At 47.6% G+C, this 12,573-nt stretch overlaps 2 protein-coding genes across 3 annotated transcripts in view; both read right to left on the bottom strand.

Annotated features, from left to right (window-relative positions):
* The window catches only part of LOC103276328 (IST1 homolog), an 85,023-nt gene extending 72,727 nt beyond the window's left edge, over positions 1 to 12,296 (bottom strand). The window contains exons 1-2 of the mRNA XM_021706838.1: positions 12,194 to 12,296; positions 10,210 to 10,271 (exon numbers count right to left, since the gene is read on the bottom strand). The gene's annotated coding sequence lies outside the window, so the exon portion shown is untranslated. The remainder of the gene's footprint in view (positions 1 to 10,209; positions 10,272 to 12,193) is intronic.
* ATXN1L (ataxin 1 like) lies at positions 3,973 to 12,302 on the bottom strand. 2 transcript variants are annotated; one of them, XM_008073730.2, is made up of 3 exons: positions 12,194 to 12,302; positions 10,210 to 10,271; positions 3,973 to 8,976 (listed from the first exon to the last, which is right to left on the bottom strand). In XM_008073730.2, exon 3 carries the CDS (start codon positions 8,857 to 8,859, stop codon positions 6,799 to 6,801), a length of 2,061 nt encoding a protein of 686 aa, XP_008071921.1. In that variant the 5' UTR covers positions 8,860 to 8,976; positions 10,210 to 10,271; positions 12,194 to 12,302; the 3' UTR covers positions 3,973 to 6,798. The 2 variants fall into 2 exon arrangements, with proteins under 2 accessions (XP_008071921.1, XP_008071922.1); XM_008073731.2 differs by having other exon boundaries at positions 3,973 to 8,979; positions 12,194 to 12,222.
* Between the last annotated feature and the right edge of the window lie 271 nt (positions 12,303 to 12,573).

Genomic DNA, 12,573 nt, shown 5'->3' with positions numbered 1-12,573 from the left:
AATCCAGTCACCTCAGCCTCCCAAAGGTGCGGGATTACAGGCTGAGCCACCGAGCCCGGCAAGACTATACTTTTGAAACTAGGTATAGGCACCTTTTCCCAGTGACATTGTTTTGTCAAACATCTAAAATTCTGTCTTGGACAGTAGTCAGCTGCATCTAGGAATATATTCATAGAAATGGCTGCAATATTAAGATCCATAGCACCGAGAACTCATGTTTGAGAGAACAGGTATTTTGATTATTTCTCAGAGCCAAAGATAAAACCCACTGAGGAAAATTCAGAATTAAGGTGATAAGAGAGCTCAATCAATAGTAGTGAAGGCTAGAGCAAAATGATTACTCTGGCAGTTTTTATGGCTGCCAAACCATGGAGGAGACAAGAGATGAGGTCATTTCTTAAAAGTTTCTGTGATGGTACAGAACAGGCACAGAATTTTCCTAGCCTGCACCAAAGGTTGTGTACAGTTTAGATAATTATAGATCTTGAGATCCAGAAGGAAGTGCCCTAGTTAAATTGTAGCCAGAAAAATAACTATGCCAGGGATGTGGACCTCTCCAATATCCTAACAGGGAAGCTTGGACTCTACTGATCTCCATGGGTCCAAGGCTGCTTAATAGTGTCAACTGGCCTCCACCAAACTAGGGTTAATTCCTACCAGGCAAGCTTGTTTTGAAAAATACATTTAAGAGAAAATACTTAACTGATCCAAATGCCTTTCTCTCCCAGAGCTCCATACTAAAATCCTACTTGGGATGCTTCAAAATGGTAGAGAACTATATTTCACAAGTGGTTCAAAATGGCTTTGCCACTTACTATAACTTTGGGCAAGTTCCTTAACCTCTATGTCTTGGCTTCCCTGGCCACAAAATGGAAATAGTAATACTAGTAACAAATGGTTGTTCATATATATAAAGTACTTAGGATAGTACTTTTAGTACTAAATTTTAGGTAGTGACTATGATTGGAGCTGACTTGTTCTAGTAATTTCTGTCAGTATTCCTGGGTAAAAAAAATAACTGGGGACAAGGCCAGCAGTGGACACCTAATTATCTTTGAGATTGATTCCACTACCCTCTAAGTCCACAGATAGACATCCAGCTCTCTGAAATCCACACCAACAGAGGAGACCAAGCTCCTGAACAAGTTCATGCCATGTGCCCCAAGCTCACCACACAAAGATGGGCACCATTTGTGTTCCATTACAAGTGCTCCCACAAAGGGTTTCTATCCCCCACCCAATGGCCACCACTAAGGCTGGGATAGGAAGAAGGCGCAAACACCAAAAGGAAAAGCTAGTAGTTTATATAGATAGATATATAGATATATAGATATTGATAGATATTGTGTTTACATAGTCCACAAGTTAAATGCAGGTATCCATAAGAAGAGCATTAACAATAAAAATACAATCTGTGTGTAGCCAAGTACAGAGACTTAAAATGGTAAAACAGCAAAAAGGATCTCACAAAAGTACAAATATACAGTACAAATTGATTTATTTAAAACAGTTACAAAAAAGCACAACAAAATAGAGATTATCCTTAGAATTATTAATGCTTTGTTAAAGATCAGGTAGGATTAGAGGGTAAGAAATGGTATTGGGTGGGGGGAGCACCTGACTAGTTCTAAGGCTTTAGATACAATGCAGTTGATTACATATTAATTCAGCCATTACATACTGGGGATAGTAGTTGGGGGATCAGTAATTTATCTACAGGGAACTCCTACACGAATCAGATCCATCCAGACCTCCCCAGTGCCATCCTTCTCTACTCCTTAGGACCCTAAAGCCACTTGGATGACAACATTCCCATCCTTCTTTCTCCACCCCACTCCCTATCCATATATTCTTCCCTCTCCTAAGGTGCTGTGCAAGCTAAGAGCAGTCTGCTCTCTGTAGCTGGAACATATACTGTTTTGGCTACAGGGATCCTGTGTGACTAGGAAGGTTGTGGGGACAGCCTTATTTTAATACTTCAAGTTGGCCATGAGTACAGTCAGTCTCTTCCCCAACACAATCTAGAATGCAAGTATCAGCAAGTGAGGGATCAACCCTGCCTTCAGCAATACCAGCAATGCACTAACCACTCACAGCTCACAACTACGTGCAAACTCCCTGTCTAGGGGGTAGGTATAAAACCACTGTCATCTGCTCTCTTCTCTCTGAAGAACCTCAGTCCCCATGACAGTCATAAAGACAGAAATAAATGCTTGCAAGTTTGACAACAGGTAAAGGCACATGGGCTGCTGCCACACACACTGCAGACAGAAACCCAATCTGAGGCCATCTTCACTGCTGGGTATTTGCAGTGGAATGGCTTTGGGATCACAATGACTTTGAGTTTGCAATCTACCAGGGAGGGATCGAGGCTTAACAGGAGAACTAATAAACCTTTAGTGTGAAAAGTGCATTTATGACTACTATTCCTGCTGGGGAGGCAGCAGGGTACACCACCACACCTCTCCTCCTCCTACCCCAGGCACTGTGCATAGTCTGCAGGTAAGGAGAGAATGCAGTTGACTCTAGCATCTCCAGGGCCAATGTCATTCTAGGCCCAGACCAGGTTTCTGGTCCAAAGATGGGTCCTAGAGTTGAAAGAGCAACTGATAACTGCAAAGACCCAGATGCTTATTTTATTATTGCATAATGTGGGAGACATTCCCTACCCCAGGGAAGCTGGAGAGTGAAGGCTTCCCAGCAAAGGGCTAGTAGGTTCCTGATCAACATCCAACCTAGTAAGGTTCAGTTCTTCAACTGTAGTGTATACTTTTTCTCATCTAGAAGGTTCTGTAGCTTCAGCATGGTTTAGTAAACAGCCCTAGGAGGCCAAGATGTCTCCCTAAAACTTGACTTCTGTCCTACTTACTTTGCTTTGTGACCTAATCTCCCATAGCCAATTCAATTAATTAGGTTATCTTTATTCCAATGGACCCAGACGCTTTCCCAGTCAATCCAGGTTCACCCATCGTCTCCAGTGTGATCACTCAACTTTTTAATATGTCTGCTTGTTGCAGGTTTAAGTCATGCCACTATCCTGTGCTTCCCCCTAAATCACCTATTATGCCCACCGGTAAAAATAAAACTGAACCCCACCTGAGATGCTATTTTGGCCAAATTTCAAATCCTCTCCCAACCCCAGAATCTATATAACTGGAGCTAGACGAACCTTGCTGGGATGCTGACAAAGGTCCTAATGTGGCTCTCCCCATTAAGTTTTTTTTTTTTTTAAACAGGATACAAGGTACTTCAAAGGAAAGAAGTTATACAATGGCAAACACCCACTGATAGAAACCTGTTTGTTTCTTCCTCAAGATAGTCAGACATTTGGAGCCAAAGAGCTCCTGACAGCACCGAAGCCATATCCCTTTGGATTCACCAGCCCAGCAGCAGCATTTCATACTATCCCTAGTCAACATGACTTTGTTATAAAATAACACTGGCAGAACACAGGTAAGAATGAACAGGATGCCTGGATTTAATCTACATGGCCAAAGACATAGAAGGATAGGGAGCTATAAAGGGCAGCAGGCAGGACAGTGAGCAGGCAGCAGCCGTGGCAAAGCAGCACAGAGCAAAGCTCTTGGTGTTACGACCAACTGGGACCAAGAGTGTAGAAGGGTCAGTTCAGATCTGCTGGGGCCCCCCTTGGGTAGAAGCACTCAGCTCTGAACTCCCAGAGTTTCTTCCCCTATGCCACTCTCCCCATGTACACTAATCTTGACAGGAATGATATTCAAGACTTAGGTTATTGCCAGGTCCTTTACTAGGTTTCCCTTCTCTAAAATTGGTAGACATTTCTGTACAGTGCCAGAAAGTTAATGGTCCTCATTTTTACCTCTAAGCTTTGGGAATATCCAACAAAGGACTGCCTCTGGCCTTTGTCAACTGCTGATTTCCAAAAAGCTACTTCCCAGTAAAATGTTCACTCTCTACAAACCACTCTCGTGTCTCTTGCAAACTTAGGAAATTCCTATAAGGAAGAAGGGGCACACCACAGGTTACTCTTATTTTTCATGCCTGGAAGAAAAGATTAAACCAGAGGGAAAAGGCAAGGGAGAATGCCAGAGCTCTGACCAAGATTTAGAGCAAAGAGCTTCTTTTCCTCGGTGACCATACTTTAGGAGAGACCTTTGCAGCTCAGCAAAATCAAGTATTAATAAGTTACATATGCATGGCACGATATTATGGTATTATAGGCGCTGCTAGCATTGCTTCACCAGCAAGAGGCAGAAGAACAGCAGCAGAAAGGTCAGGGCCCAACTTGCCAAGGTCCCCAGAAATTCCTCTCCAGGATTCAGTGGAAGTTACCAGGTTAGAAAGTCACAAGTAGTCCAGTGAAGGATGATTCGATTTAAATTACTTGGTCTGTATCTAGTTAGACACAGGTCTGCTCCCATAAGGCGGAAGCTCAGTTGTTGTCCTTGGTGGACATTTCTTGAGCATCTATTGTGTGCATGTCATTATATTCATTTGATGAGCCTTCCTATGAGGAAGGATGCTTGTGAGGAACCCATGCAAACAATCTCTAGGAATGAGTTGCTCATGAAACAGCCAGAGACAAGGCCTTCTCCCAAGGCTCTCATCTGAGGGGATTCCTCAAGACTCAATCCCACAGGCCCCCACTGTAGGAAACAAGCCAGAGAAAGCAGCATTCAGAGAGAATGGGGGACAGAGAAGGGAAAGGACATGATACCAAATGCAGTCCAAGGTTGGTGTCTGGTTTTGACATGAACCGGAGACTGAAGTACTTGTGGTCAGGTCAGCGGGTTCCTTTAAATGGACCCCAAAAGCTGACTGGCCGGGTAACTGCTTTCAAGGAATGAAACAGTGGAGTGTAGGGCTTGTAGCAAACAAGCCAGTTTCAGTCACTCTGTTCCCCCAAGAGAACAACCTTTAGCACCTGAACACTAAGAATGACACCATTCTCAGAACTTCCCCTCCCCCCAGGAGGTAGGTAAGATTATTTATCCCCATTTGGCAGCTGGGGAGGAAGTGAAAGAGCGAGAGGTCACAAGACTTGTCTAAAGTCTTTGACAGAGCAGAGATCAGACCTCAGAGGTTTGGACTCCTGATGACAGGCCAGGCATGTGCCAGTCTAAGTACATATTATAAAGGAAATGCCATGATCATACCCTGGGAGAAACCTAACCAGAGAGCTGGGTGGACAATACCCTGAGTTGCCTTCAAGAGTCTAAAGACCCCCAAAAATCAAACAAACAAAAAAGACCATTCACCCAGCTGAAAGTAGGTAGGGAGCCCAATTCCCAGTACCCAGTGGAACCCCACAGTCTGAGCTGATGCTAAACATTGTGAAAAAAATGTGGGCTTAAGACATATGGGGGCAAATGTAACTAAGATCGAAAATATTCTTTGCAGAGGAATATACCACCACATAATGAAATATACTTCAGGTACTAAAATGTTATCAAGGCTAGCCTAGAATCTTAGAGCCAGCAGTGGGAGGGGATGGCTTGGAGATGCTGGAATGCTGGGGAAGCAATGGAAAAAAAATGGGAGGGGCTGTGTAAAAATGCCAGGATGGGCATTGCCCAGCCAGGTGCATTTGCCCTGACCCAGAGCAAAGTTCCCTTCTTGTTTCTCCACCAAGTTGTTTGGCAGTGGAAGAGGAGTGGATATGAGTTGGAGTTTTCTGAAAATAGAGATTATAGCTACGGGGAGAAATCAGAGAGACCCCTATACACCAAAAACTAGAGGTCTTGGTCAGCATGGACAAACCAATTTTGCAGACAAAGAAAGGCAACGCAGCTACAAGTGAGGCCCAGGTCAAAACACCATGCAGAGAAGTTAGGGCAGCAGAAGGGTGGGGGCAGCGCAGGCACTTAGGCACAACATAGACAGACAAAGGCGGGGTGTAGGTGCCTGGGGAAAAGGGTCCACTGGTTCTTTCAAAAGTCACCACTACCAACTAGAGCATTTGTGAAATTACAAAGTGGGTCTGGCATGCTGAGCGGGAGGAGCTTTGTTAGGTCATGTACCTTTCCAGAAGCTCTGCCTAGAACCCAGTCTGCCTGGATATCAGGTCTTTCTCCCAAAGTCTGTCAACTGGGTCCCTGGCAAGGCAGTACTTCACTCTGAACCCTGGAGGGGCTTCTCTCTCTCTCTCCTGGCCCCCAAGCTGCTAGAAGCTTTGTAGGAGGAATGGTGAGGAGAGATGGGTAAGGGCTGTGAAGCAGAGGATCAAGCAGAGTCCTGTAGATGAGAGTGCTCCTCCCTGACAAGCCCAGCCATAGACATCTGTAACAAAATCACCCTTTAAAGTGCACATCTCTCACAAGAAGGGTTCTGGGTGGGAACCCTCTTATTTCCAACCTTGGGGCCTCCAGCCCTTCCACCACAAAAAAGAAAGAAAAAATAACTTCTGACAGTTTAACTGCTACTATAAGCTGTGGATCATCATTTTTGGCTCTTTCTTGACTCCCTCCCTCTGCCATCTGCTCCCAAAGCCTGGACTTTCCCTTGCAGGAGCTAGGGATGGGGAGGAAAGAACAGGGAGGCCCTGATTTTGGAATGTTTCTTATCCTGTGTGCACCCCCTTTCTTCCTTGCCCCAGGCCTGCTGCTTCCCATCACAGCACCCTCTGGGCTGTCCTGAAAGAATGCCATAGGGTAATGAGCAACAGATCCTGCTACGGGAGGCTGATTTCCTGCCTCTCCTTTCCCCTCAAATCTCACTGCCAAGAGAGCCATTCCCTGCTTGGCATGTGCAAATCCTCTGCCTGTTTACGGTGAGGCTCAGCTCTGGGGTAAAGCCCCAGTCTTAGTCTGGGAAAGAGGTTCATTTTCCGGCATTGGAACGCCCTTCAATGGACAACTTCACCTCCTGTGGAATAAAAGAGGGACGGAGCAGCGCAGCCCGTGCCTCCTCCCCTTGCATGCTGTATCTTTGGAAGCTTGGGGCTGTCCAGCAGGCCTGAGCACCAGGCTCAGGCTGGGAAGGCTCTACCACCTGGGAGCCCTCTCCTGTTGGCTGGCTCTTCCCCTCACTGTCACATAGCTCTCTGGGTCCCAAGACTGTCCTCTCAGGCCTTTCTCGGGGGGGACCCAGCTGGCCTGGGGGAGCGCAGCTGGCCTGAGAAACTGAGTTACTGTTCAAACTCTGTAAACTGATAGAGATGCAGACATCTCCCACCTGTAGCCGATGGCAGGGCAGAGAGAAGAGTTGTGCAGTTCGCCCAGGGCTGCAGGAGGACCAACCCTGGCCATATACAAAGAACGGGTGCTCGGGGGGCACCTCGATGCTCACTTTGCTCTGCTGCTCACCAACCACAAAATGCAGCATGACAAATCCAGGCCACTGGCTCTCCTGAATGTCCACGACCGTGCTAGAGTCAATCTTCAGCCCCCCGCTCACTTCGGCACTGCGCACAAAATCCTGGGTCTGGAGGTCCTCCACCCGCTTCAGTTCCCCCGTGGCCAGCTGGATGATGGCGCCTTTCATGAAATGGGAGGGCAAGTGGGAGGAGGTAACTGGGGGTGGCGTTGGCTCCTTGTCTGGGAAGGTGGTTCTGGCCTGCATGTCCAGACTTGATGCTACCAGGATCTCTGAGCCCACGGAAAGCAGGCCTGGGTCATTTCCAGTGGGCACCAGGTTGCCATTGGCTACAACCATTGCTTTGGGTAAAGGTCTATGTTTCACTGGTTCCTGATGGGACTGAGAGTAGAACCCATGGGCCTGATTTTTCTCTGCAGGATTTCTGGCTGACCCTCGTCCTTCACCCTGATGGTCAAGGGCATGATGGGACAGGTTGAGGGGGCTGGGTTCATCCTTCCTCTGAGCTGCCACCATACGATAGTCCTGAGAAGCTAAAGCACCAACCACCCGCTGGACCTCAAGGTCGGTGTCTGGGGTCCCTCGATGTGATGGTACTGCCACCTCCACCCGTGGAGTCTGAGAACCTGAAAACAACTGTCCATCCACCACACATTCTACCAGTGGCACCAGTTCCTGGCCTTCGCCCTTGCTATTGGGAGAGTCAAGAGCTTCACTTTCCCGTCTTACTAAATTTCGCTCTCGCTGTCTCTGTCCTCCATTGGCAGGAGCTGCTTCCAGAGCAGACTGGCCCTCCTGAGGGGTAAGAACTGGGCTGGAACCTGCTGGAGGGGTTTCATGCAAGGTATACCCAGCAGGCAGCCTGGACATCTGATAATAAATGGGCATCCGCCCTGGAGCAAGGTCCAGTGGCTGAGTACTCGAGTGATGTGGCAATTGCCCAGGTGGGGAGGTGGCAGAGGGGGCTTTGTTAAATGAGTGGGCTGGAGATGAAGCCTGGGGGGGAGGAGTGGCTCCTTCTGCCAGGAGTGAGGCATATGGCACAAAATGTGGAAGGTGAGAGGTGGTGAGGTTGGCAGAAGGAGAAAGGAGGGGACTTGGTAGGAAATTAGGTGGCACAGCATAGGGAAGGCTGTAAGGAGACCCGATAAACTGCAGCGAGGTGGACGGGAGCTGAGTATAGTGGATTGGGGGATAGTGGATTCCTGGATGTTGAATCAGTGAAGACGCTACATTAAACGTGGGGGCCAAGGGGCTCATGTTCACCACAGATGGGAGGCCAGTTGGTGAGAAGGTGGCGGGTGGCACAGCCACCTTATACAGCATGCCATACTGGTCCACCGTCAGACCGGTGATGGCCTCAGCTCCATCACCCCCCAAGCTGACTCTGGTTCCTCCCTGGCTCTGCCCGGCCACCAAAACCCCTCGGGACCATTCAGAGCCATCATTGGAGGGTGTGTGGTTAGTGGAGCAGCTGGTAGTTCTCCCCATATCCTCGCTGGTCACAGGGAGGTCTCGTTTCTTTGGTGGAAGGCATTCCTGACTCCTCTCATGAACAGGTTTCATATTGCTTTGTGGTGTTCCTGGAGCCTGGAAGGGGTCGACTTGCTCCTTGGGGCATCAGAAGGGGCTTCTCTGTGGCTTCCCTGCACCCCTCTCTGCTGCTGGCTGGGGTGCCCACATCTGCTAGGGAACAAATCAGAGGCAAAGAAAAGTAACCTAGGGAAGAACCAAGTCAAAGGAAATAGCAAGAACTGTGCCCATGGAAGAAGATATAACAAAGGGAACTGCTGGAAAAAAGGAGATATAAGAAAGAGGCAGACAAGGAGGCTACCCCCAACTCATCTAGTTTAGGACATGAGAGAAACAGGGAAACCACAAAGCACAAAGAGCTACAATGACAAGCATTCCACAATGCATAAATAACCGTGGGTTCTACAACCTCAAAGAGCCCAACAGCTTCACGATTAGTCATGCCTCTCATGAGCACCCTAACTCTTCTCAGCATCTCCCCATGGAAGCTTTGAATACATAGTCTCTGCTGCTGGCTCTTTTTCTTATGTCTCTCCTTTTGCTACCAAATATTAATGTGCTATCTTCTTTCCCTGACATATGATCTCATCCTTGCTTCCTTTCCCTGCCTAATTTGTGTTATGATCTCACCTACTCACATCCCTCCTACTCCAAGACTCACTAAACTTTCATCTTCCTTTGCCTCATGTAACCAATACCTCAAGGACCTAAGTGTCAGGAAGTCCCAAAGTCTGCTTGCGTCTTTTGTTGTTGTTGTTGTTAAAACTTGTATCCTAAACATGTTATAAGAACTAGCATCTTCTTTGCCTCATGAAATACTATATTATGACTTGGATCCTATTGTGAGAGTGATTATACTAGCTTGCTCTACAACCTGTTTCTCCTCCTCCCCAAAGAACAACACAACTCTTCTGTTCTCATATAAACTTCCTGTTCCCCAGTCTCAAAAGACTTCTTCTCATTGACCACCTTCAATTTGCTTTCTTTATTAATTCCCTTTCTTGTTTTTTTTTTTTTTTTTTTGTACTTTCTTTTGCCAATGCTTCCTTCTCCATTGCAGGTCTGCTCTAGGCACCACTTCATAAAATTCTGGTTCCAGTTCTCTAAACATGCCCTTTTTTCTATGGCTGCATGATTTGTAAAAAAGTCTACTCTCCCATTTCTCTTATTGTCATCTTTCACAAATGTTTTTGTCCTTTGTTATAAAGCAACTTTTTGGTCTGAACACGTCAATGCTCATGAACTTTGTCACCTCTTTCTTCCAATCAGGCTCCAGTTCTTTGAATCTGCAGAGCTTTCTATGATATTACATTCTGTTCTGTTTTTCCACTGTTACATCCCAGATGTTTTTCTGCAACAAGGAATCCAAAGTGCCTGTATTACCTGAGCTTCCAGTGGTGCTTCTGAGCAGCTGTAGTAAGAGTCCTCCCGGCTGGCTTGGGAACCTAGAAAACAGAAATAGGAATGGAGTAAGCGGGAACCTGACCTCTAATTCTCTCCAGAGACATCATGAGAAGTAATTCCAAAGCATTAAAGTCCACAAGTCGTTACTTCATCCTCTTCTCCAGAGGTAATAGCACATTTATCCAGAAAATTCAGGCAGTTGAATTAAAAAAACAAAAACAAAAAACCATCTCTTAAAAGCTCTAATTTGTAAGAAGACACCCCTGGAAACAATTTTCCATGAATCAAATTTCATTATTTTTCCTTAACATCATATTCATTTTCTGCCTGTACCTATCCCCCAAAGATTAAATTTACTTGTAATCCAAAGTTTAATTAAATGCACACACAGAAATGGAAGACTTTTATATTCCATGTGAACAATGGGAAACAGGAAAAAATCAACTCCATGGATTTCACCTTTATTCAGGGACTATGAAAATACAGATGTAGAGGTTATTTAAATAAAGAAAAGCAGCACTAAATGAAAAAGAACAATTATTTATGTTTCTGGGGCAGCAAAAGAGGCCAAGGGGGAGTCACTAAAGGGGAAGTCACTCAAGAGAAAGACATTAACAGATTTTCAGGGAAAAAAGGAGCTCCTGTGTGAGTGTGTGTGTGTGGCGGGGGGTGTGTAAATTTCTGAGAGACAACATGATACAAAGTGCTAATCAGGTGTGAAATAAACGGAAAACATTGCTTTGGACCTCATATAGCTAATACTGGGGAAACAAACCCATCACTAAGTTATCAATAACTGAACTTACACTTGCCACAAAAATCAAGCACGAGAAAATGGATCCTTAACCTCTGAAAACAGAAAGTAGTCCTGATGAGTACTCCAAGACACTATTGACTGCTCTGTCCAAGTCCTACAGAACACTCCAAGCCTCAATCCAAACTGAAGGCAACATTTATCTCTTAAGATTGGTAAGGTGCAGGTGTACACAAAAGGTGGAAGGACAGGGGAAAACACTGGAAAGACAAATTTCTAAGTCCACAAATACTTATTACACAGTGGGCACAAATCATGCATCCATCCTCTGCCAGCAGATTCAGTAACTGAAAAGCAGTCAGCTTTTTCCTTCATTCTAAACAGAAATTGGGGTCACATCTTCAATCCTATGATGGTCCTTGCTCTCTGCAAATAAAACATTAAAGAAAACTGCCTCTAGGTCCCTGAGGGATTAGCAAGCACAGACTAATAAAAAGCCTGAAAGAGGCAAAAAGTCTGCAGGAAAGACAACAAAGGGCCAACCTGTGCGCCCGGTTTCCACAACGCAAAACACTTTTCAGTATCTGAAACCTCGGGCTCTGGAGAAGCTCAGTGAGGATTTCTCTCAAGGGGAAGACGCAGCTTGTGATCCCAACTGGGCTAACGGGCTGCTCCGCAGAGCTGCCAACGCTCCCAGCGGAGCACGGAACGAAGCCCCTCATCACGCCTGAGTCGGAATCAAGAGGCTGAACCCAGCCAGAGACCCGAATTTGCTGCGGGTGAGAGGTGCGCCGGATAGAAAGGAAGACGTTTGTTAGGGACTAGAGGTTACGGTTTCCCGTGATCTCGCAGTCCTGGCTCCAGCACCCATAGGGCCCGAAATGGGAAATTCTGCGTTTAGAGAGTGGGGGATCGACCCTTCACCGGGGGGCAGGGGCGAGGCCCTGCAGGCGACGCTTCCTTGTTGGGGGGCCCCTTCCCGCCCCGCTAACTCGGACACCCTGCGGGGACACAGCCGCGGGGCCAGGCAAGAGAGAAGTGCGTTGGGGTCTAGGCGCGGTTTCTTTCGATCCCGCTGATCCCGGTTCGCCGGCCCCGGCTCGGCGGGGCAATGGGCTCCCGGGGGCCACTTCCTCCGGAGCTCAGAGCCTAGGCCTGCCTGGCCACAGCAAGGTCAGCCCAGTGGCCACCACCCCCGGGGACACTCACCGGCCCATTTCACAGCGCTTCCAGGGCTCCTTCCGCTCGTCCCGGAGCCGCCGCAGCCGCGGGCGCCGCCATCCCCGGCCCCGGAGCCGCCCCACACGCAGGACCCCCCCACCCGGGCGCCCGGAGATGGCGTCAAGCGCGTCCCGCCCCCCGCGCGGAAAGATCGCGTCACGGCCGGGGCCCGAGAGCGACGCCCCGAACGATTCGGGAGAGGAGGGGGACGCCCCCCTCGCGTCCAGCATCCCCTGTGGTGGGAAAACAAACCCTTCTCCCTAGGGCCTGGTCACGTGAATAGGGCTGGGCCTGGTCATCTCACCCTGACCCCACAATAACCCCGCAATCTCTCCCCTTCTGTAAATCCTGGGAGTTCCCAAACGGTG

This window comes from Carlito syrichta, unplaced genomic scaffold (genome assembly GCF_000164805.1).
Source record: "Carlito syrichta isolate Samal-C Ts95f unplaced genomic scaffold, Tarsius_syrichta-2.0.1 Scaffold316038, whole genome shotgun sequence".
Taxonomy (NCBI): Eukaryota; Metazoa; Chordata; class Mammalia; order Primates; family Tarsiidae; genus Carlito; species Carlito syrichta.
Note: the sequence above shows the minus strand (reverse complement) of the source record. Positions and strands in the feature narration are given on the sequence as shown.

Excerpts from the sequence above, each read along its gene's own strand:
- ATXN1L (XM_008073730.2), bottom strand. The coding sequence starts at position 8,859 with ATGAAACCTGTTCATGAGAGGAGTCAGGAATGCCTTCCACCAAAGAAA.